The following is a 23,577-nucleotide window of genomic DNA, read 5'->3' as shown; positions in this document are numbered from 1 at the left end:
CATGGGTCGATGCTCACCCACTGAGCCACACCGGCTGGGCTGAATTATGATTCTTAAAATGTTACATAGAGGGCAGATCTTTGCCTCCAGATAAGACCTAGAGGGCTATGTAGATATACTTAAAACTTACTATCCATAAAAAACACAATAGCATTCCACAGAAACACAATGTCATGCCTAATCTGATGGCTAAAAGTAAAAAGACTCATTAACAGATGTTGGAGAGGATAGGAGGAAATTGGAACTCTCTACATTGCTAATGGGGTTGTAAAATGAGGCAACCCTTCTGGAAAACAGTTTGGCCGTTCCTCAAAATATTAAATATAGAGTTATCATATGACCAGTATATACCCAATAGAAATGAAAATATATGTCAACACCAAAACTTGTACAAGATTGTCCATAGCTGCATTATTCATAATAGCCAGAAAATAGAAACAACCTAAAAATCCATCAACTGATGAGTGGATAAACAAAGTGATATATCCCTACAAAGACCATCCCATATTGTATGATTTGATTTATATGATAAGTCTAGAATAAGCAAATCCATGTGGAATGTAGGTTAGGTTTCCAGGGACTGGGTGGAAAAGGGAAATAGGGAGTGACTGCTAACGGGTATGGGGTTTCTTTTGGGGTAATGGAAATGTTCTAGTATTAGATAGTGGTGATGGTTGTACAACTCTGTGAATGTACTGTGCCCACCAAATTTTACACTTTAAATGGGTGAATTTTATGGTTTGTGAATTATGTTTCAGTAAAATTATTTTTAAGATCCCATTTATCCAGCTTAAATTTTGGTGGTATGGTGGTTATGGTGAGTGAGTGTGTATGTGAGTGAGAGAGAGAAGGAGAGCGAGCGAAAGAAATAGCTCAAAGCAGGCACACCTGGTATTAAAAGACTATACCATGCTTTTAAGGCCTTTTGCTGAATACCTGAGCACAAAATGCAATCATTACCAGTGATTTTATGACAAATTAATTTGATATTTACCAAATGATATTAGTAGTCATTGTGTTATAAAATAATTGAGCTTAAAAGATAAGTATTGTCATAAATGACTAATTAGTATTACTCTTACCCAGCAAAAACAATGTATACTTCTTTTTTTCCTCTAATTTTTTTTTTCAGTATTTGTAATCAGCACTAGTGTTTAGTTTTTTCTGTTACCAAACATTTGTTTTCTCTGTTACTGAATAAAATTTACTTTCATCATTTACTAATATCCATGTGCCAAAAGAAGAAATTCACATCTATCTAGTAATTTATACTCCCTCAATTAACTGTAATCTTCCTTCCCTGAGTACTTTAATGCTGAGACTTTGTGTCCTCTCCTGGTATTTTCCCTTCCTCAGCACATGGTGATGTCCTGGTTGGTCTCATCCAGAAGCATCAAACACAGACTTGAATCAGAATAACCTGGCTGAGTAACAACTACAGTATAATTAGTTCAGTTTGGGAGAGGAAACACACATTGTTATGTTACAAGAGCGAAGCAGGAAACATTGGGGAGATGAGGCCATGGATTTGGGGTATACAGGATTGTTAACATTAACATAGAGGATACCCTGGCCCGCTTGGCTCAGCGGTTAGACCTTCGGCTGTGGATCAGAGAGGCCTGGGATTGGTTCCTGCTAAGGGCACGTACCTCGATTGCAGTTTGTCCCCAGCCCCGGTTGGGGTGCGGGTGGCAGCCCGTCGATGTCCCCCCCCCCCTTTCTCCATCGTGCTCTATCAGAAGATAAATGCAAAAATGTCCTCGGATGAGGATTAAACACACACACACACACACACACACACACACACACACACTTACTTCTGGTCAAGATGGCGGGTAGGTAAACGCAGTATCGCATCCTCCCACAACCACATCACTACAGAACAACCATCATTCAAAACTGCCTGGAATCAAGCTGAATGGAAGTCATACAACTACGGGTTTAAAGAAGCAGCCACATCGAGACTGGTAGGAGGGGCAGAGGCGCGACTGGCTGGTCCCACACCCATGTGTGGTGGATAAAAATCAGGAGGATACCTCGGCTGGGAATGTCCTCCCTGAGGACTGAGGGGTCCCCATCCCACACCAGTCACCCTGCTCAGGGTGCCAGTGCCAGGAAGAGAAGTCCCCATAACTTTTGGATGGAAAAACCAGCAGGAACTGAGGCTCAGGGAGGTTGAAGTGGCTGGAGCCCCAGGCAGCTCCTCTTAAAGGGCCCGCGCACGGACTTATCGGACTCCCTCTAAACTTGGAGGGGAGGCAGCTTGAGGGGCGCCAGAGGCATACAGGGCAGAACTGAGCTGTTTGGTATTGGAACGAGGGCTGGAGAGGGGGCTTTCTCCGGGAAAGATGTGTTGTCAGAGGTGTTTGTTTCTTTGGTGAACCATTCCCTGGGGCAGCAGACAGCCACCACATCTGGGACTCCAGCAACCTGGCTCACACTGGTTGCCCCACCCCACCCAACTTTCAGGCCGACCCAAGCTGTTGCCAGTTGCTTAACCATAGGATTGGCCTGTCTTGGATCCTGCTTCAGGTTTTCCTAAATTCTTTCAAACAAGCAGCATCTAGTCTCATAGAAACAAACACAGGGAGGCAGCCAAAATGAGGAGACAAAGAAACAGGTCCCAAATGAAAGAACAGAACAAAATCCCAGGAAAAGAACTAAGCAAAATGGAGATAACCTAACAGATGCTGAGTTCAAAGCACTGCTTAAAAAGATGCTCAATGAACTTAGAACCTCAGCGAACTTAGTGAGGGCCTCAAGAGCATAAAAAAGGAGCAGTCATAAGTGAAGGATGCACAGTCAGAAATGATGGAGGCACTAACTGAAATAAAGAATAATTTACACAGATTCAATAGTAGGATAGGTAAAGCCAAGAAGCAAACCATCGATTTGGAATATAAGGAAGCAAAAAATGCCCAATCAGAACAGCAAAAAGAATCCAAAAAAATGAGAATAGTGTAAGGAGCCTCTGGGACAACTTCAAGCGTGCCAACATTCACATCTTGGGGGTGCCAGAAGGAGATGAGAGAGAACAAGAAATCGAAAACCTATTTGAAACAATAATGGCAGAAAACTTTCCTAACTTGGTGAAGGAAATAGACATACAAGTCCAGGAAGCACAGAGAGTCCCAAACAAGATGAACCCCAAGAGGCCCACACCAAAACACATCAAAATGCAAAAGGTTCAAGACAAAGAATCTTAAAAGCAGCAAGAGAAAAGCAGTTGGTTACCTACAAGGGAGCTCCCATAAGACTGTCAACTGATTTATCAAAAGAAACTTTGCAGGCCAGAAGGGAGTGGCAAGAAATATTCAGAGTGATGAAAAGCAAGAACCTACAACCAAGATTATCATGCAAAGCTGTCATTAAGAATTAATGGCCATCTAAAGAGTTTCCCAGACAAGAAAAAGTTAAAAGGAGTTCACCACCACCAAACTGTTATTATATGAAATGTTGAAGGATCTTTTTGAAGAAAAAGATAAAATATATGAACAAACAAAATGGCAGTGAATACATATCTATCGACAATTGGATCTACAAAGAAAATGAACAAGCAGAACAAACATTCTCATAGATACAGAGAACATTTTGTTGGTTGCCAGATGGGATGAGGTTTGGGGGAATGGGTGAAGGGATTAAGAAGTACATATTGGTTGCTAGACTGACAAACCTCAAAGGGAAGGGGGTTGGGGGTGGGAAGAAATAAACCAAACAACTTATATGCATAACCAGTGGACACAGACAGTAGTGTGGGAAAAGGCAGGAGCGGGGTGGGAGTGGGGAGGAGGGGGTCAATGCGGGGGTGGGGGGATGAGGAACATCTGTAATACATTCAACAATAAAGATTTTTTAAAAAAGAGGAAAGGGAGTGGTTGAGGTTCAGAAAAGGCTGGATTATACTTAGCCAGAAAAAGAGATTGAAGTGCATACAACCACCCCTTCTTTACTCATTATTTCTCATCTCTGTTTATAACCAGGAAGTAATACATAAAAGTGTATGCATGTGTTTTCTCTCCCAACAACTCATTTTAAAACTTAAACTAGTTTGATAAATATTTATTGAGCATCTCTTGTGCCATGGACAATGGTGTGTGTATTGCAGGGTTAGTTAGAAAGGAACTCCTGTTCTGAGAGAGTGGGTTTACCATCTAGTAAGAGAACAAAACCATGGATAATCTTTTGAACCTAAAGAGACAAAATCAGGTTCTTTTTAGAGTTGAGTAAATATTAGAACATAGGATTTTTAATGGCAATAGGGAATGCTCTCTGCCTATTTTCTAATGCCTGAAATTTTTTCACATGGAAATAATAGTTTTTATTTTTTAAATTGAGGTAATAGGTATAAAATACTTGATAAAGATTTATTTCTAGTAAAGTATACTCAACAAACTTTAGCGTCAAATTTTGTTTTGATAGAGAAGAGTAGCACCAGAAGATAACAAAAAAATATTTTATTAGACTCAGACCTTTATATTTTGTTAAGGAAAGCTGTATAGAGGTATCTTTATCTCATTCATTCCCGGCTTAAACACAGTGCCATTCCTTGCTAGTGACACTCCTAATTATTGATGATGTGGCCAAATTTATCACCCACATTAAAAACCTGATAATATTTACTAGATCCTCATTTCCTGATTTAATTTGTGTATCATTGGATAGTGGAGCAGGAGTTTATTTCTGGAGTAAATATTTTTTCTGCCAACACAGTGCTACTTAGTTGTGTTTTAAGAACAGGAATGTCATTTACATTTAAAGTGGTCTTTAGCCCAAGTAACCCTAGTTAGGTGATGGGTATTTTAGATTATTTGTTAAGGTCTTCCCTCTACTGGTCTTTTGAGAAACTGAATGGAAACCCCACCTACCATGTGATTCAGAATCAGTGAGAAATGATGAAATTATTTTTACCTTGTTTGATGTCACAAATGCTACTTATTTGGAAGCATACTATTGGTTTTTTCGGCTTTTGTTATTGTTGTTTTGTTTTCAGGAAAACCGGATCTTCAAAACTTTTCATTTGAATGGGATTTCAACCTCCTTTTCTTGAATTAAATATTTTCCAGCTAAAAATTTATTAGGCTTAACTTTTAATTAATAATCATTAATAGTTCAACAAATAAGCAAATTTATTAGCAACTTCAGAAAGTATACTTTATAATTTTCAGCAATAAGGGCATTGGAATCAGCTTAAGTTATGAATTATACTATTCAGATTTAGACTGTACCAGTTTGGAGTCTAACTTGAGTTTTTGTGTATGATGTAGAATTTGCTCAACCTTTGAAGAGTTTTGGCGTATCTGTAATTTTGTTCTCTTTACATGAGCTCTGTCTCTTCTCTAATTGGCTTAAATTACTTTTTAGGTAGGAAATTGAGAAGCTTCTGGTCAGGATCTTTTTTGACATTTGGCCCAATTTTGTCCAAAGTGAGGTCTTAAAATTTTAGCCCTGGCCGCATTTGCTCAGCTGTTAGTGTTGGTCCACAGACCAGAGGGTCCCGGGTTCGGTTCCTGCTAAGGGCATGTACCTTGGTTGCATTTTGTTCCCGGCCCCAGTTGGGGTCCTGTGGGTGGCAGCCATTTGATATGTCTCTCTCACATTGATGTTTCTCTCTCTCTCTCTCTCTCTTCCTCCCTTTCTCCTTCCCACTCTATCTGAAGATATATGCAAAAAGTGTCCTCGGGTGAGAATTAAAAAGAATTTTTTTTTTTATTTTAGACCTTTTAGCCTGACCTGTGGGGCTCAGTGGATTGAGCATCATCCCATGAACTGAGAGGTTCTGGTTCCATTCCCAGTCTGGTTGTGGGCTGGATCCCCGGTAGGAGGCATGCAGGGAGGGGGCAACTGATCCATGTTACTGTCTCACATCAATGTTTCTATCTCTCCCTTCCTCTCTAAAAAATCAATTTAAAAAATTTTTTTGACTTTTTGATTCTCTAAAGAATGAGATTCCTTATGATATGAGACTAATAACTAGGAAAACCATATTATATAACTTGAATATGTCCCTAGTAGAGATATGAAAATATTTCATAATCAGATTTTTCTGTAAATTATTTTTTTTTAATTATATGGAGAAAGGTCAAGGATCCAGTGTTTAAGCCAAATTATTCAGCATCCATTTATATCTTTTGTAAACTTAGTATTGCCTAGTCCTTTCCGCAAATAAAGGTAGGGGGAAACAATATTGAACAGTTTTGACATTCTAAGTGCTTTACATTTATTTGACGATCTCATAAATCTGCTAGATTGTCCCTCTTTTTCTAATGAGGGAACTGGAGCTCAAAGAGGTGAAACCACTTGGCTAGTAATTAATGGATTGGAACCCAAGTTTTCTGACTCTGGATCTTTATACGTACTACCTTTCTGAAAGACAGGAATAAGTATAGTTAGAGAAAAATATGATGGTTGCTAAATGAGTACTATCACAAAATGATAATAAGACAGTTCAGCCCTGGCAGGTTTGGCTCAGCGGTTAGAGCGTCGGTCTGCGGTCCTGAGAGACCTGGGTTCGGTTCCCGCTAAGGGCGCGTACCTCGGTTGCAGTTTGTCCCCGGCCCTGGTCGGTCGTGCGGGTGGCAGCCACTCGATGTGTCCCTTTCACATCGATGTTTCTCTCTCTCTCTGTGTTCCTCTCTCTCCCCCCCTCTCTACCTGAACAAAAAATGGAAAAATGTCCTCGGGTGAGGATAAAAAAAAAAAAAAAAAAGACAGTTCAGAAAGAAGAAAAATCCTGTCTTATGAGATATTAGTAGAAACTTTGTAAGTAGGATTTAGTTTGACCTTGAGTAGAAAGGAGAGACTTTGAGTTAGGAATTCATTTTTATCATCAGAATGCCCTTATCTGAAAGAGACCTCAGATATGTTTTGGGTTTGAAGCAGTTGCCAACCCCTGTCTCTGAGGTTTGGGTTAGAATCCTGGGGTTCCTAATTCTACTTTTGAGACCCCAGACTTCACTATAAAGTTAGTAAAGGTGAGCCCTGGCCAGTTTGGCTCAGCAGTTAGAGTGTCGGCCTGCAGACCAGAGAGTACGGGTTCGGTTCCCTCTAAGGGTACATACCTTGGTTGCAGTTGGGGTTGTGTGGGTGGCAGCCAGTCAATGTGTCTCTCTCACACCGATGCCCCTCCCCCCCCATTCTATCTGAAGATAAATGAAGAAATGTTCTCGGATGAGGATAAAAAGAGAGAGAGAGAAAGTTAGTAAAGGTGATATGAATGTTTGCTACACTCTGTATAGTACCAGGATAACTTTGCATAGAAGGGGATGCAATTTGGATTTGTTTTATTGATATTGTCTCATTTTCTTACCTCCCTACCTCCAATTACATTATGGTAGGAATTTGAGATAGAGTGTCTTCAGGATGATGTGGACATAGTCCTATCTGCTTCAACTTCAAGTCATGCTGAATAATTGGAATGCTGAATCTCTGATTTATCCTGGAGACTCCACATTTTGATAAGATACTCATTCTTTTATTATTTTTATTTTTTTTTTAGAGAGAGAGAGAAACATTGATTTGTTCTATTTATTTATGCATTTATTGGTTGATTCTTGTATGTGCCTTGATCAGGGATCAAACCTCTAACCTTGGTGTATTGGGATGATGCTCTAACCAGCTGAGCCACCCAGCCACGACAAAATGCTCATTTTTTTAGGCACTGTTCTATAGTTTGGGAAATGTCTCTTAAAAGTGATGAAATATTTGTAAGAGGGGAGGAAATGACAAGACATGGGTAGATTTTTCAGGCTTATTGGGTGGCTGAAAGAGGACAGCAGATATGAAGAAAACATACATTCTCGCTCGACCACTATGGCTCCGTGGTTGAGCATCAACCCATGCACTAAGAGGTCACCGGTTCGATTCCCAGTCAGGATACATGCCCAGGTTGGGGGTCAAATCCCCAGTGGGTGACATACAGGAGGCAGCCAGTCATTGTTCTCTCTCATCGATGTTTTCATCTCTCTCTCTCAAATAAATAGAGAAAAAAAATTTTTTAATAAAAAAATACCACATACATTCTGTTTAAATCTTGAAAGCCTATTAAGTGTTTAAGGTGGAATAAAACACAACTAGGATTGTGGCCTACAGTGATTATATAATAATCCTGATAGGCTCTTTATCTCTGTTTCATTTTCTTCAGAAGGAGGAAATTGGAATTCTTATTTATTTAAAATAGTTGATCCTCCATCTTAAAGTGGTTTTTGTAAAAGTTGTAATTCTGGGCAACAAGCCTCAGTAAAACAATTTTGTCGGCTGGTGGTTACTTGAACGTCCCCAAAATAAAGGTAATTGAAAATCAGACTGTTTGTTGTTTTTTAAATATGTTTTTATTGATTTTTTTTTAGAGAGAGATGAAGGAAGATACAAACATCAATGTGAGAGAGAAGATCAATCGGCTGCCTCCTGTATGCCCCCTACTGGGGATCAAGCCCACAACCCGGGCATGTTCCCCGACCGGGAATTGAACCTGGACCTCTTAGTCCATGGTACAATGTTCAATCCATTGAGCCACACTGGGTGGGCCAGACTAACAGTTTTTAGACAACAGTGGTCTTTTCTAAATTTCTATAACAATTTTTTTTGCTTAAAAAAATGCAGCGCTTCCATTTATATAGGAGGCATTATTACTTTTTCAGTCTGTGTGAATGAACACAGCTATGTGTTGTACAGGTGCTTCCCTTCTCCCAGCTCTTTTAGAGTTAGTGGCTTTGTCCCTGATTGTTCAGTATGATAGTTTGCAGGTTCACTAAGAGAGCTCGTGTTGTAATGCTTGCTTTATTTTTATTTTTTCCTTTTCCACTCTTATTTTCACTTTTTTTTTCTTTGTGATATGACATTTTCAGCTGATGTATTGAAAACAAATCCTTCTAATTTGGGAGCCCAGATCACAAGAGTGAGTTTTTCTACTAGTGTCTTTAGCTGTATATCTTTCTTTGTGTGTCTTTCCACCCTTTTCCCCTCCTAATTCAAAAATATTCAAGACACATTTCATAAATATTAGATAAGAAAATTCCTCTGTTTGTTGAACATTATGACTTTCCACAAAGCAATGTCCACTTTATATTGGGTCAAATTCTTTTTCCCAATGCTGTTGTAAAAGCATAGGCTAATGTATGTGTTTTGGTTTGTTTTGTTTTTTATATTATCTAGTGTGTGAAAAATAATTTTAGTCTGTCTTTGTTGCAGATAGATATGTCTGGACTTTTGTCACCAGTGTGTCGTAGCACTGTTTTTTGGTTCTTGTTCTTTCATTTTAAGGAAAATTATCTAACAGCTTCTGAGAATAAAAGACTCATTCTTTTATTAGGATTTTAAGTAAATTCTTTGACTTATCTCTATTCTCCCTCCTCCTCATCTCCTGGATGCTCTCCTCTGGGCCATGAAGCAATAAAAAGCTACACATGTAACTGTATAATTTTAGCAGACTGACCAGATGAAACGTGGTCAGACTGGTGAGCTCTGAACATGCTAGCATTGGAAGGCGGTTTGTTTGATAGTTACAGAAAAACTGTTCATGCTGAAAAAAAGTAATAGCACCTTTCTATAGTGAAATAAAAGAATGCTTTCTATTTGGTAGTTCTGATTCAGATAACCTCCCCATGTAAGCTGTACGTTGCTTTTTAAGATCTTACACCTGGGGAATATTCTATACTAGATTAATCCCTTTCTGTTCACTTTGGCTTGTGTTATTGCAATTTATCTCATGTTCTATTTGTCTAGTTTTGCATCCTGGAAGAGCAAGTGATTAAATAGTCCCTTTTCTTTCCTCCTAGTGTTCTAAAATTTGCTTGTTGCTTCTGACATCATTTAAGTTTTCCCAATAAAGCAAATGATATGCTGTCCTAATTAGAAATGCAGATACTTCAAGTGTTTTTCCCAAAATGATCAGCCATTGTAGTATTTTCAATTGCCAGAAGAGAGTATAACAATGTATTCTACACTAGCACTATAACCATTGATTGAGGGTAAATTTTAAAGGCCTTGCTTTCAGGATCCTCAAGTTATTCTAAATCACTCATCCTCTGTTCTTTTCTTTTGTTACCCTAGAGATTGAAAGATCTTAAGCAGAGAGAGTTTGCTCGAAATGTTTCTTCAAGATCCCGCAAGGATGAGAAGAAACAAGAAAAGGCCCTTCGGCGGCTCCATGAGTTGGCAGAGCAAAGAAAACAAGCTGAATGGTGAGGATATTTTCTCTCAGAGGGTCTTTGGGTAATTATAATCCTTAAGATTATAATTTAAGATTTAAGAATTATGATGCTTGCCCTGGCCGGTTTGGCTCAGTGATTGGAGCGTTGGCCTGCGGTCCGGAGAGACCCGGGTTCGGTTCCCGCTAAGGGCACGTACCTCGGTTGCAGTTTGTCTCCGGCCCTGGTTGGGTCGTATGGGTGGCAACCACTCGACGTGTCCCTTTCACGTCGATGTTTCTCTCTCTCTCTCTCTCCCTCCCACACTCTATCTGAACAAAAAATAGAAAAAATGTCCTCGGGTGAGGATAAAAAACAAAACAAAACAAAAAGAATTATGATGCTTTAGTTTTTAATAAATTTTTCTTTCAACCTAAAAGCATGTCTATACTTGTTGTATCATATACTGATTAAAAAGATGCTCATCTAAGACTGTATCGAACAATCTGTGTGACTTTAAGTTACCTAATCTCTGCCTCAGTTTCCTTATCTATAAGATGGAGATGGTAATAACAGTCTACTTATAGTTGTTGTGAGGAGTGATTAAATTATTACATTAAAAGTGCTTATAAGAGTGCTTAACACATAGAAGATGCTCAATAAATTATGCAGCTATTATTGTTCCTAAATCCAACATTATTCTTATGTAGAAAAGCACATATATTACAGTATTCTGTTTTATAGGTTTAAAGTACTGGAGAACAGCCCTGGCCGGTTTGGCTGAGCAATTAGAGCATCAGCTTGCAGACTGAAAGGTCATGGGTTTGATTCCCAGTCAAGGGCACATACCTTGGTTACAGTGCAGGTTCAATTCCCAGCCCAGTCGGGGTCATGTGGGAGGAAACCAGTCAATGTGTCTGTCTAGCATCCATGTTTCCCCCTCTCTCCCTCCCTTCTTTCCACTTTGCCTAAAAATCAGTGGAAAAATAGCCTCTGGTGAAGAGTAACAAAAACCACAAAAAGTACTAGAGAACAGATTCAACTATTGTACCTGCCTTTTAAGTGCTGTACAGTTAGTACTAAACACTCTGAAAACTAGGGAATGCTCTAAGGTTCCTCCTGCTTTCTTGCATGTTCTTTTTAATGTTCCTTCACGGTTCTTGAACAGTTTGGGGCTGGTATTTTGCCTTAGGTGGAATTTATTCCACGTAGGGCTGACTAGCTAAGCAGCTAGGCATTGGAGACCCAGTCTTTGAGCATCTGAGGATTCATGAGGTATATGCCCCAATCAAAAGGACTAGGCCTCCATGTTTGTTTGGTTTGGTTTGGGGTTTTTTCCCCTTTATTTTAATTATTTATTTTCATCACCATTTATCTCCCATATACACTCTTCCACCTACACACGTACGAGCGCCCACACACACATATGCGCGTGCATACACACATTTGTTTTTAATGGGAGGCCAGGCCCTGGTCGGTTTGGCTCAGCAGTTAGAGCGTCGGCCTGTGATCCAGAGAGACCCGGGTTTGGTTCCTGCTAAGGGCATGTACCTCGGTTGCATTTTGTCCCCTGCCCTGGTTGGGTCGTGCGGGTGGCAACCACTTGATGTGTCCCTTTCACGTCAATGTTTCTCTCTCCCTCCTACTCTATCTGAACAAAATATGGAAAAATATCCTCAGGTGAGGATTAAAAAAATAAAATAAAATATCCAGAAATTTAAATCTACTCTTAAAAGCTATCAAAAGAATTAAAAAAAAAAAAAAATTAATGGAAGGCCAGGAAAGGAACTGGTAAAAGAGAAACTGATTGTGCCTATTAAAAGTTTACAGCCAAGTTGGGGCCAGAGTTTCCAAATTTCTTGACTTACTAGGTTTATTTTTATCTTTGGTTCCTTTTCTACTTATACACTTCTCTTGTGTTTTGGAGGCAGAAGGAAGGGAAGAAACACATAAAGTGTAAGTTTTGAAACAAAATTAACCTATGAGCTTTAATGTTGAGTTAAACTGTCTATAGATTCTTCTTTGGCAGCTCTTTATATATTAAAACACATTCCTCTTGGGTGTGTTGCAAGGGTACCTCCTTAAAAAGTATATATAACAGGCCACTTTCTAGTTCAGGACATTATTTTAATACATGTTTGTCTTCAGAAGTGACTTTTAGTTCTCAGTTTTATAAACAAGCAGCTAAAAGATGACCGAGTAATCTCTTGGGAGAATAAAAGAAGATTTTGAACTCTCATCAGGTATTTCATTGTCCTAGGAGTAATGCATGACCCCATAGTAAGTGTTACTGAAGTAACATGCAAAGACTAAGCAAAATATCAAAATAAGTCCTCTTTTTTTGAGGGTTTCTTTGCTGTGGGGTAGGTTTTGTGACAGTGTATCTACTGCTGTCCAACTCTGTTGGGTTCCCATCTTCCAACAGCAGGAGTGCAGATAGTAAGGGATATCACATTATGCAAATATAATGGATTCCTGAGTTTTAAGACAGCTAGTAGCTAGGGTTCAGATCATGAGGACTTGATCCAAATAGATATCTAATTCTCTTTGTTCTTTCATTTAGCTTGAAGGATACCTTTATAGTTCACATACTATAAAAATTTCAGACATACAGGAGTTTAAAACAGTGGCCTTGAAGCTCCTCAGTGTTACTGTTTTTAAAGCTGAGAAAGTCCTTAGTAGTATCATGATCATTGTATGGAATGCCCAGAAAGAATCAAAACCAAACAAATACTTGGGTGTGGTGCCCAAGAGATAGGCACAGACCCTTAGTTTTTAAAACAGACATACTAACCACATACTGCCACAGAGTAGCACAGTGGTGGTGTCTGATTATGTTTACTTCAGAGAACATATACATTTTTTTGAAAATTAACTTTGAAAGCAGAAGAAATTAGAGTTGGGTTTTTTGTTTTTGTTTTTAGCTGAATCGAACCTTTGTGAATAGATGTTCAGCCATACATTTGATAGCATACTGATGGGTAGGATGATGATACAGTAAGAAATGAGCATGGATGCAGCATGAGTAGACTGTAACAGCTGGTAATGATAAAAAATTTTAATTTTAGATACCTGAGCAAGAAATGCTAGTAACTGTCTAGTTTTTAAAATGTATCTTGATAGATTAACAGTATGAGGCTTTGCCTAACCTCACTGAGAGATTTTGCTTCATTAGCACCAAGCTAGGGAATGACCACCACTAGGTGTATTTCAGACCTACTTGTAAAGAATGATAGAACATGAGGTATTTTATAAGAAGTGTGATATGTACTCCTAAACCTGTTTTTGTTTGTTTTTTATTTTTTTATACCATCATGTAGTGCACCTGGAAGTGGTCCTATGTTCAGACCAACCACAGTGGCTGTAGATGAAGAAGGTGGAGATGATGATAAAGATGAATCAACTACAAACAGTGGCATAAGTGCCCCTGCCACTTGTGGACTGGGATCTGAATTCTCCACAGATAAAGGAGGCCCTTTCACTGCAGTACAAATCACTAATACCACTGGACTAGCACAGGCTCCTGGGTTAGTCTCCCAAGGTGTCAGCTTTGGCATTAAGAATAATTTGGGTACCCCACTGCAAAAATTGGGAGTGTCATTTTCTTTTGCCAAGAAAGCTCCTGTCAAACTCGAATCAATAGCATCAGTTTTCAAGGACCATGCAGAGGAAGGGACCTCTGAAGATGGAACCAAAGCTGATGAGAAAGGTTCTGACCAAGGACTACAGAAGGTGGGAGACTCTGATGGTAGTGGTAATCTCGATGGTAAAAAAGAGGATGAAGACCCTCAGGATGGAGGATCCCTTGCCTCAACATTATCTAAATTAAAAAAAATGAAGAGAGAAGAAGGAGCTGGGGCTACAGAGCCAGAGTATTACCACTACATCCCTCCAGCACACTGCAAAGTAAAACCTAATTTTCCCTTCCTACTCTTTATGAGAGCCAGTGAACAAATGGAAGGTGATAATAGTACACACCCAAAGAATGCCCTAGAGAGCAAAAAAAGCAATTCTCCCAAGCCTAAACGCTTTGTCAAGGTGGCAGCAAGCCAAGGTGCAGAAAAGACAGTTAGTGAAGTCTCCGAGCAGCAGATGGAAACCGGTGTGGCTGAGCCCTCAGAACCTGGAAGCAAAGATGAAACAAAAAAGGCCTCAGGAGGGGATCTTAGTGAGCAGAGTTTTGAGAGTCAGAGTCAGAAGTCTTCAGAGATCCAAATGTGTGAGTCTAACCCTTCTAAAGAAACCTCTCAGGCCACCCCACCAGGGAAGGAAAGCCATGAGGGACCCAAACATCCTACTGGTCCCTTTTTTCCAGTTTTGAGCAAAGATGAAAGCACTGCCCTCCAGTGGCCATCAGAACTATTAATTTTCACCAAGGCCGAACCCTCCATTTCATACAGTTGTAACCCTTTGTACTTTGACTTTAAACTTTCAAGGAACAAAGAGACCAGAGCTAAAGGGACAGACAAACCAAAGGACATAGGAGGCTCCTCAAAAGACCATCTCCAAGGCCTTGACCCTGGTGAGCCAAATAAAAGCAAGGAAGGAGGAGAGATTGTAGACCATTCCTCAGGAGAGAGAATGGATGCACCTGCTTCAGGATCTGCCTGTCGCAGTCTGAATAAGCAGGAGCCTGGTGGCAGCCATGGATCAGAAACAGAAGACACAGCGAGAAGCCTTCCTAGCAAGAAAGAACGAGCTGGAAAGTCCCATCGACACAAAAAGAAAAAGAAGCACAAAAAATCCAGCAAACACAAACGGAAACACAAGGCTGACCCAGAAGAGAAAAGCTCTAAGGTAGAGTCTGGGGAGAAGTCTAAGAAGCGCAAGAAACGAAAACGGAAGAAGAATAAGTCAGCCCCAGCAGATTCTGAACGGGGTCCCAAACCAGAACCCCCTGGGAGTGGTAGCCCTGCACCACCAAGAAGACGGCGGCGAGCTCAAGATGATTCCCAGCGGAGATCCCTCCCAGGTGAAGAAGGGAGCAGTGGCAAGAAGGATGAAGGTGGAGGTGATGGCAGCTCTCAAGATCATGGTGGGAGGAAACATAAAGTTGAACCTCCAACTTCATCTTGCCAGCGAAGAGCTAGCACCAAACGGAGCAGCCGGTCCAGTCATCGGAGTCGACCCAGTAGTGGAGATGAGGATAGTGATGATGTTTCATCACGCCGGCTGCACCAGAAGTCTCCATCCCAGTACAGTGAGGAGGAAGAGGAGGAGGAGGAGGACGACTCAGGCAGTGAGCATTCCCATAGCCACTCACGGTCTGGCCGGCGCCATTCCTCACACCGTTCGTCCCGGCATTCTTACTCAAGTAGCTCAGATGTTTCTTCGGACCAGAGCTGCTATAGTAGACAGCACAGTTATTCTGATGACAGCTATAGTGACTATAGTGACCGATCACGAAGGCGCTCAAAGCGCTCCCATGACTCTGATGACTCAGACTATACCAGCTCCAAGCACCGGTCCAAACGGCACAAATACTCATCTTCTGATGATGACTATAGCCTCAGTTGTAGCCAGTCCCGAAGCCGTTCTCGAAGTCATACCAGAGAGCGCTCAAGATCCCGAGGTCGCAGCCACAGCAGTAGTTGCAGCCGCAGCCGCAGCAAACGGAGAAGCCGTAGTACCACGGCCCACAGCTGGCAGCGGAGCCGGAGCTATAGCCGGGATCGCAGCCGCAGCACCAGAAGCCCTTCCCAGAGGTCAGGCTCCAGGAAGGGATCATGGGGTCATGAGAGCTCTGAGGAAAGGCGTTCTGGTCGTCGAGACTTCATTCGCTCTAAAATCTATCGCTCCCAGTCTCCTCATTATTTCCGTTCAGGCCGGGGAGAAGGTCATGAGAAGAAGGAAGATGGCAGAGGAGATGATGGTAAAGGGACAGGCCCACCTTCTCAGAGCAGCAACGTTGGCACAGGAAGGGGATCAGAGGGTGACTGCAGCCCTGAAAATAAGAACTCTCTCACTGCCAAACTGCTCCTGGAGAAGATCCAGTCAAGGAAAGTGGAGAGGAAACCCAGTGTGAGTGAGGAGGTGCTGGCCACCCCTAATAAAGCTGGACTCAAGCTCAAGGACCCCCCACAAGGTTACTTTGGGCCCAAGCTCCCCCCCTCTCTTGGTAATAAGCCTGTCCTTCCACTGATAGGGAAGCTCCCAGCTACCAGAAAGCCCAACACCAAGAAATGTGAAGAGTCTGGCTTAGAAAGGGGGGAAGAGCAAGAACAGTCAGAGACAGAAGAAGGGCCTCCAGGGAATAGTGATGCCCCATTTGGACATCAGCACCCCTCAGAGGAAACAGCTGGCCCCTTATCAGACCCACCTCTAGAAGAGCCAAAACCTGAAGAAGCTACTGCTGATCACCCTGTGGCTCCACTAGGCACCCCAGTGCAGTCTGATTGCTATCCTGGGGATCCAGCCATCTCCCATAACTACCTCCCTGACCCCAGCGACGGGGACACCCTAGAGTCCTTGGATAGTGGCAGTCAACCAGGCCCTATGGAATCTAGCTTGCTGCCTATAGTGCCAGAACTTGAGCACTTCTCTGGTTATGCACCTCCCAGTGGGGAGCCTAGTATTGAGTCAGCAGATGGGGCTGAGGATGCTTCCCTGGCCCCCTTGGAGAGCCAGCCCATCACCTTTACTCCTGAAGAAATGGAGAAGTACAGCAAACTCCAGCAGGCCGCACAGCAACACATCCAGCAGCAGCTTCTAGCCAAGCAAGTAAAGGCTTTTCCAGCCTCTGCTGCCCTGGCCCCAGCCACTCCAGCCCTGCAGCCCATCCACATTCAGCAGCCGGCTACAGCCTCTGCCACCTCCATCACAACTGTTCAGCATGCCATTCTGCAACATCATGCTGCAGCAGCAGCTGCTGCCATTGGCATTCACCCCCACCCTCATCCCCAGCCACTTGCCCAAGTACATCATATTCCCCAGCCCCACTTGACTCCCATTTCCTTGTCCCACCTCACTCACTCAATCATCCCTGGCCACCCTGCCACCTTTCTCACTAGCCATCCCATTCACATCATTCCTGCCTCAGCCATTCATCCTGGACCCTTCACCTTTCACCCTGTCCCACATGCTGCCCTCTACCCTACTCTACTTGCCCCACGGCCTGCTGCAGCAGCTGCCACTGCCCTCCACCTTCACCCACTACTTCACCCCATCTTCTCAGGTCAGGACCTGCAGCACCCCCCTGGCCATGGCACATGAGCTAGGGGATAAGATCCCAGGTAGGACCAGGGAAGGTGACCCATAAGTCTTTCCTTGGGGGTATTGAGCCATTAATACCAGCAAGTAGAAGCTGGGATGGGCAGTGTCTGATAGCCAAAGAATTGACTTTTGGCTTGCAGGGGTGGTTTTAGATTTGAGGTTTGCTTTGAGTTCACTATCAGGGATTTTCCCCCTTTCCTTTTGTCCCTCCCTCTCCTGTGTTTCTAAGCTAGGAAGCACCAGTAAGTGCTACCCACCCCTCTGCAGCAACATCTCCAGATGGTCAAGTTTAGATACTCCTCTCTTCCCTCTATTTTTTAACCTCTGCTCTTCCCTTCTATAAATTTTAAAACTTCCTCCTCTCTGGCCGGCGGGTTGTCCATCTGATCCTGCCTTCCCAGTGTCTTTGACCATCCCTTGGTAATCTTGTGTTATCGCGGGTGAGGTGGAAAGGGAGTCAGACCTGGAATCAGATGCTACTCGGGCTGTTATTCTATCCATTTCCCACATAAAAAGCCACACATTTGACACTGTTGTCCTCATGTCCCTCATCCCAGAAGAGACATCGGAATATCCCAGAAAAGAAGATCCTATCATGATTACAAGCTATGGGGAACATAGAGTCGCCTAGAGAGGAGCTTGTATGTCTGAAGGGAGTATTTTCTTCTGTCATGTTGATGTTTCCTTCTTAATTTATAGGATTTTTTTAATGTAAAAAATTGCACTGAACTCTATAAACATAAATGCTGCTTTTTGTAGCTCATAAAAAAGGTTCCATATTTGTAGTATACTGCAATAATATTTTTTACATCCAGCTCTTTAAGTGATCCTTGTTCTGGTGGCTTTGTGTAAATATGTTTGCCCTAGTTGAATTAAGAAACTAAAGGTTATAAAATGAAAACAAAAAATAAAGTATTTGTTTTCTGCTAGATGCAAAAATGACTAAGCATGTATATTTTATCAAGCTCATGTATTTTTTAAAGTTATGAACTATAAAAATGTTAAAACAAGGAACATTGTTTAACATTTTTGCTGGGACAAAATGTTTAGTAATTTGCATTAAGTGGTGCCCCCACCACTGGGATTTTTGAACTAATGGGTATCAGTCTGCTGGGGGTGTCAGAGGGATACTCAGTTATGACAGTCTCCCTCGTGTGCTTTGCTGTTTTATACAGAGAACAAGTGGGCTCCACAGAGGAGGAAGATGTTCAAGAGCTTTATTTGAAAGCGGTGAGATTAAGAGTGATTGGGGGTTTCCTGGGTGCCTTGTTCCAGGCAGTCCATTTGCCTTCCTAGTACTTAGCCTCCTCTGATAAATTTTTTTTTAATGTGCCTTTTGGGTTGGCTAGAAACAGATACAAGTAGACTGGGGGATGCTAGAGTTGAGGCAGTTTTCTTCCTTTTGTTGGGACGTGAGCACATTTGTAGATACTGCAAATTCTTTTGCTTAATAGTTTCCATGCCTTCAGCCCAGTTTAGTTTAAGCAGTAAAGATTCTTTTTTTTCTTTTCTGTGACACCATGACAGTTACCAGAGGAAGTACCACCTCAATTCCTCTTTCTCCTCTTGCCTTTCTTCCAGGCTCTCAGACCTAATTAACACACTGACCCAAAGGTGTTTATATTGCAGGTCTCATCTTTGGTGTAGTTAGCAGTTCCCTGTTTGCCATTTCCCTGCCTATTCCTATGGTTAGAATCGGTTGTGTGATCACCTGACAGGAGAAAACAAACCCTACTTACCTGGGCCAAGGCTCTGTGTTCTGCCTTTTTTCTCGAATTCCCAAAAGGAAAAGGTTTTGAGTTTGAGAAGCAAGTGCTGGGCAAACAAGGCTCTTGATTGAGCCTCCTACCTGTTCAGTGCTCCTCGTGTGATTCAGAAGCATCACTTTTTTGATAACTAGCACTGGAAAAATGAAATGTCTTTGAAGTGAAGGGACTCCTTTGCTTTCAGCCCATGTAAATAATTTAAATAATACAGTATTAACATTTCCGTACTATTTCCCATTAGCTTGTAGATTGAGCCATACTCTGGCTGCCTCTGCCTTCCTGGGGGCAGGTTTCTTTAACTGCCAGAATAGTGATTTTAAAACTTTAAAAAAAGAAAGAAAAACAAAATAGCCTATCCTTCCTTACAAGCATAACAGATTGTATTTAACTTTATCACATATGATAGAGATATATATGCTGTAAAAAAAAAAAAAAAAATAGAGAAAGGAACTTTCTAATAAACCGATGATTTGTGGAAACTTAGCAGAGTCTGTTGTGATTGTTGCCCCATCCATTCAAGTTGGGAAGGGATGGAGTTATGGGTTACAAATAACATCTTGTTTGAATTGATCCAAGTAGTAGACTCTTGTGAACCAGTTTATGATGTTTGGAATTGTGCTTCTCAGAGCTCAAGCTGCCCAAGTAGAGGGGAAAGATTATGCCGTGGGAAGAAGTGAAGTTAAGTGCCTTGGAATGTGTACCTCTTTTCCCACAAGAATTTTCTATTTCTACCTTTACTTCCTCTTAGATATTGCCATCTGTGTGTAGTAGAATGTATGGCATGTAGGTGCTCACTAAAAAAGTGGGTTTGGAATTTCTGGCTTTGATTTTTAGATTTTGGATAAATTTCAGGACAGTGGGAATACAAGAGTAATCTGCCTGGCCTTTGTCCTCCAGATGTAGTTCTGTATACCAGGACCAGTCTTGAATTATTCTCCTCAACCCTTTAATACCAATACAATGCTTGAGAGCTACCTGGTAAGAGGAAATATGGCTTGTTGCTGAGCTGATGAAAGTCTCTACTGTATCCAAAAAATCACAAAAGGGAAGGTTTGGCATCAATGCTAACCATAGATTTGTAGTGATAAATGTGTTTCCTCTCTTCCTTAGCCTTTCAAGAAGGAGTAATACAAGGTCTATTTCTATCCTCAAAACATCTGTCCTCCCCTTGACTGAAGAGAAGCTATTCAATTTGAACCTTGGGTTGGGTGTTCAGATCTGCCCGTTTTCCTAAAATAGCAAAATTCCTACCCAGAAAAAAAGGATGTTTAAAATGAAAAGTAATTGCCCTGGCCGGTTTAGAGTGTTCAGTTCCCACTAAGCATGTACCTCTGTTGCAATTCATCCCCAGCCAGCGGTTGTGTGGGTAGCAATCAGTTGATCAGTGTGTGTCACTCACATCAATGTTCCTCTCTCTCTTCCACCCTCCCTCCCTCCCGCTCTGTCTGAAGATAAATGCAAAAATGTCCTTGGATGAAGATAAAAACAATTTTTTAAATAAATAAAATGAAAAGTAATTCTCTGAGCAGGCAAAGGATGAGTGAAAGAAGCAGTCTTGGCCTATAGAGAGTGTGCTGTGTGCAGCTGCCTGCCTTAGCCACCTGGGCTTGCAACATGGACATACTCCCTCTTCTAACCCTCAATGATTAATCCAGTCCTTGTCACGCATTTCCATTCTTATTTACCAGAGACACCCTCACTTCCCCCTTATCAACTCATGTCTGAATTTTTACAGCATTTCCTGGTTGACCTCCCTGGTTCTTTGGATATAATTCCCTGTCCCATATAAACTTACTGCCTTTTCAGAATCTGAGTGCAGTTCATTTTGTATTCACTGCTTCCAAATAAAATTGTAAGTTCTGAGAGGACAAGGACTGATTCTTACACTTGCTTTTTTTCCTTAATCCCTTAGAGTATTTTATGAAATTGAACACATTAAACATTTTGATTGTATGTTCAAGAAAGATTTGAGCAAAGTAAAATACCATTGACTGAGGATTATGCATCAGGATTTAGAAAGGAAACCAAGGATGATAAAAGATTTTTCTTGCCCTGGCCGTTTTGGCTCAGCGGTTAGAGCGTCAGCCTGCGGTCCTGAAAGACCCGGGTTCAGTTCCTGCTAAGGGCATGTACCTCCGTTGCAGTTTGTTCCCAGCCCTGGTTGGGTTGTGCAGATGGCAGCCCCTTGATGTGTCCCTTTCACATTGATGTTTCTCTCCCTTCCACTCTATCTGGAAAAAAAAAAAAAAAAAGGAAAAATGTCCTCAGGTGAGGATAAAAAAAAAAATTTTTTTTTTCTTTATATCCACATCACCTATCTCAGTGCCACGCACATAGTAGTTCAATAATTACAGACTTAATGAAACCTTAACAGAACTTTGCATTCATTGAGGGATTATAGCACTCAGGCAGCTGATGGGATGGGAAAGGGGGAGCAGTGTGTCAGCAGCATTCCTGAGTACTATCTCAGAAGGGAGATTAACACAGCTCTGGCCCCAGAGGAACAGATCCTTATTGAAGACCAAACCCTTGTCCTTTCCCAAATCTGATACTACACCTGTTTCCAATTTTAGTTATTGGCACCACTCCTACCAGCCAATAAGGTACCAAAGCTTCAAATTACTTGACACCTCCCCACCACATCCAGTTACTGATTGTGTAATCTGTGTGTGTCCCTTGTTCCTGCCATCAGTACCCTAGTTTAAGCCTCAACCCCTTTAACCAAGAGGATTGCAGTTGCTCTCCATCTGATCATCCCAGTAAGTCCTGCTTTTTCCAGTTCCTTCTATCCACAGGGAGTGTCATCGTCCAAATTGGAGCACAGTTAATTTATCTTATTCTCTGACTTTAAACATCTTTATGAGTCTCCATCTTCTCTGGATTAAATTTCAAATTCCTATATAAGGCATTTAAGGACCTGAAGTTATTTGACCCCAGCCTTCCATTTCCAATGCAGTGCCCCAGTTCACCCTATCCTGAGTCAACTTTTTTTTTTCTTTGTTGATTTTTAGCGAGAGAGGGAGGGAGAGAGAGAAACATCGATGAGAGAGAACATCAATTGGCCACCTCCTGCATGCCCCCCACTGGGGATTTGGCCCACAACCTGGGCATGTGCCCTGACCGGAAATCGAACCGGCAGCCTCTTGGTGCATGGGTCAGTGCTCAACCACTGAGCAACACTGATGGGGCCTGAGTCAACTATTTGCCCTTCCCTATAATTGACCTCTGTGTTCTGCCACTCTTTGCTTAAAAGAATGCCTAAAACCCCTTCATTCTCTGACAAAAGGAAACTAATGGTTACAAACATGAATTTAAGCACAAACATGTTTGCATCCACCCACTAGCTGTGTAAACTTGGGCAATTTACCTAAAACTCTGTGCTACAGTTTTGGCATTTATGAAATGGGCATGATAATATCTATTTCATAGGATTGTTATGAAGAGCACATGATATAAATGATTTCAGCTGGACATTATCTCCACCCTTTCCAAGGCATGCTTTACTATTTACTATTTCCTCTGCTGCAGTTGTGTGATCATGTCTTAGCTCTCTCTGGACTAAGTTCCTTAAAGATCCTTTAAAAAAAAAAATGATTTTTTTATTGATTTTTTTTTTAGAGAGTTAGGGAGAGAGAGAAAACAAAAACATAACATCAATTAGCTGCCTCCTGCACGCACCCAATGGGTTCAAGTCTGCAACCCGAGCATGTGCCCTGACCGGAAATTGAACTGGTGACTTTTTTTTTTTTTTTAAATAATTTTTCTTGCCCAGCTGGTGCGGCTCAGTGGTTGAGCATTGATTCCTGGTCAGGGCACATACCCAGGTTATGGACCTGATCCCCAGTGGGGAACATGCAGGAGGCGGCCAATGAATGTTCTCTCTCCCTCTCCCTTTCTCTCTCTGGTATCAATAAAGAAAAAAAATTTTAATAATTTTTCTTTATTGATTGTAGTGAGGAAGAGAGAGACATTGATGAGAGAGAACATCAATTGGCCACCTCCCCACTGGGGATCGAGCCCACAACCTGGGCATGTGCCCTGACCAAGAATTGAACCGGTGACCTCTTGGTGCATGGGTCGACGCTCAACCACTGAGCCACACCAGCCAGGCAGTTCTTTAAATATCCTTGATAAGGAACCTTTGTATCCTTTATCACTCAGTACCTTGAATAGAATAAGTACTTATTAAAAACTTTAGTGATCCCTGGCCAGTTTGGCTCAGTGGGTTAGAGCTTGACCCGCGGGTCCAGAGAGACCTGGATTCGGTTTCTGCTAAGGGCATGTACTTCAGTTGCGGTTTGTCCCTGGCCTCGGTTGGGGTTTTGCAGGAGGCATCCACTTGACGTGTCCCTTTCACATCAATGTCTGTCTGTCTGTCTGTCTGTCTCTCTCTCTCTCTCCCTCTCCCTCTCCCTCCCACTCTACCTGAACAAAAATGGAAAAATGTCCTTGGGTAAAGATTAAAAAAAAACTTT

General features: G+C 41.8%; 1 protein-coding gene across 13 annotated transcripts in view; it reads left to right on the top strand.

Annotated features, from left to right (window-relative positions):
* The window catches only part of GPATCH8 (G-patch domain containing 8), an 85,048-nt gene extending 65,614 nt beyond the window's left edge, over positions 1-19,434 (top strand). For 9 of the 13 annotated variants that reach the window (XM_036267786.1, XM_036267794.1, XM_036267797.1 and 6 more), the window contains 2 exons: positions 10,048-10,178; positions 13,445-19,434. In XM_036267786.1, coding sequence (XP_036123679.1) covers positions 10,048-10,178; positions 13,445-17,336 — 4,023 coding nt within the window. In that variant the 3' untranslated portion in view covers positions 17,337-19,434. The remainder of the gene's footprint in view (positions 1-10,047; positions 10,179-13,444) is intronic. The other 4 variants (XM_036267791.1, XM_036267788.1, XM_036267790.1 and 1 more) reach the window with 1 other exon arrangement.
* Positions 19,435-23,577: the final 4,143 nt, after the last annotated feature.

This window comes from Molossus molossus, unplaced genomic scaffold, assembly GCF_014108415.1.
Source record: "Molossus molossus isolate mMolMol1 unplaced genomic scaffold, mMolMol1.p scaffold_m16_p_19, whole genome shotgun sequence".
In the NCBI taxonomy this organism is placed as follows: domain Eukaryota; kingdom Metazoa; phylum Chordata; class Mammalia; order Chiroptera; family Molossidae; genus Molossus; species Molossus molossus.
This window is presented reverse-complemented; position numbering and strand designations above follow the sequence as displayed.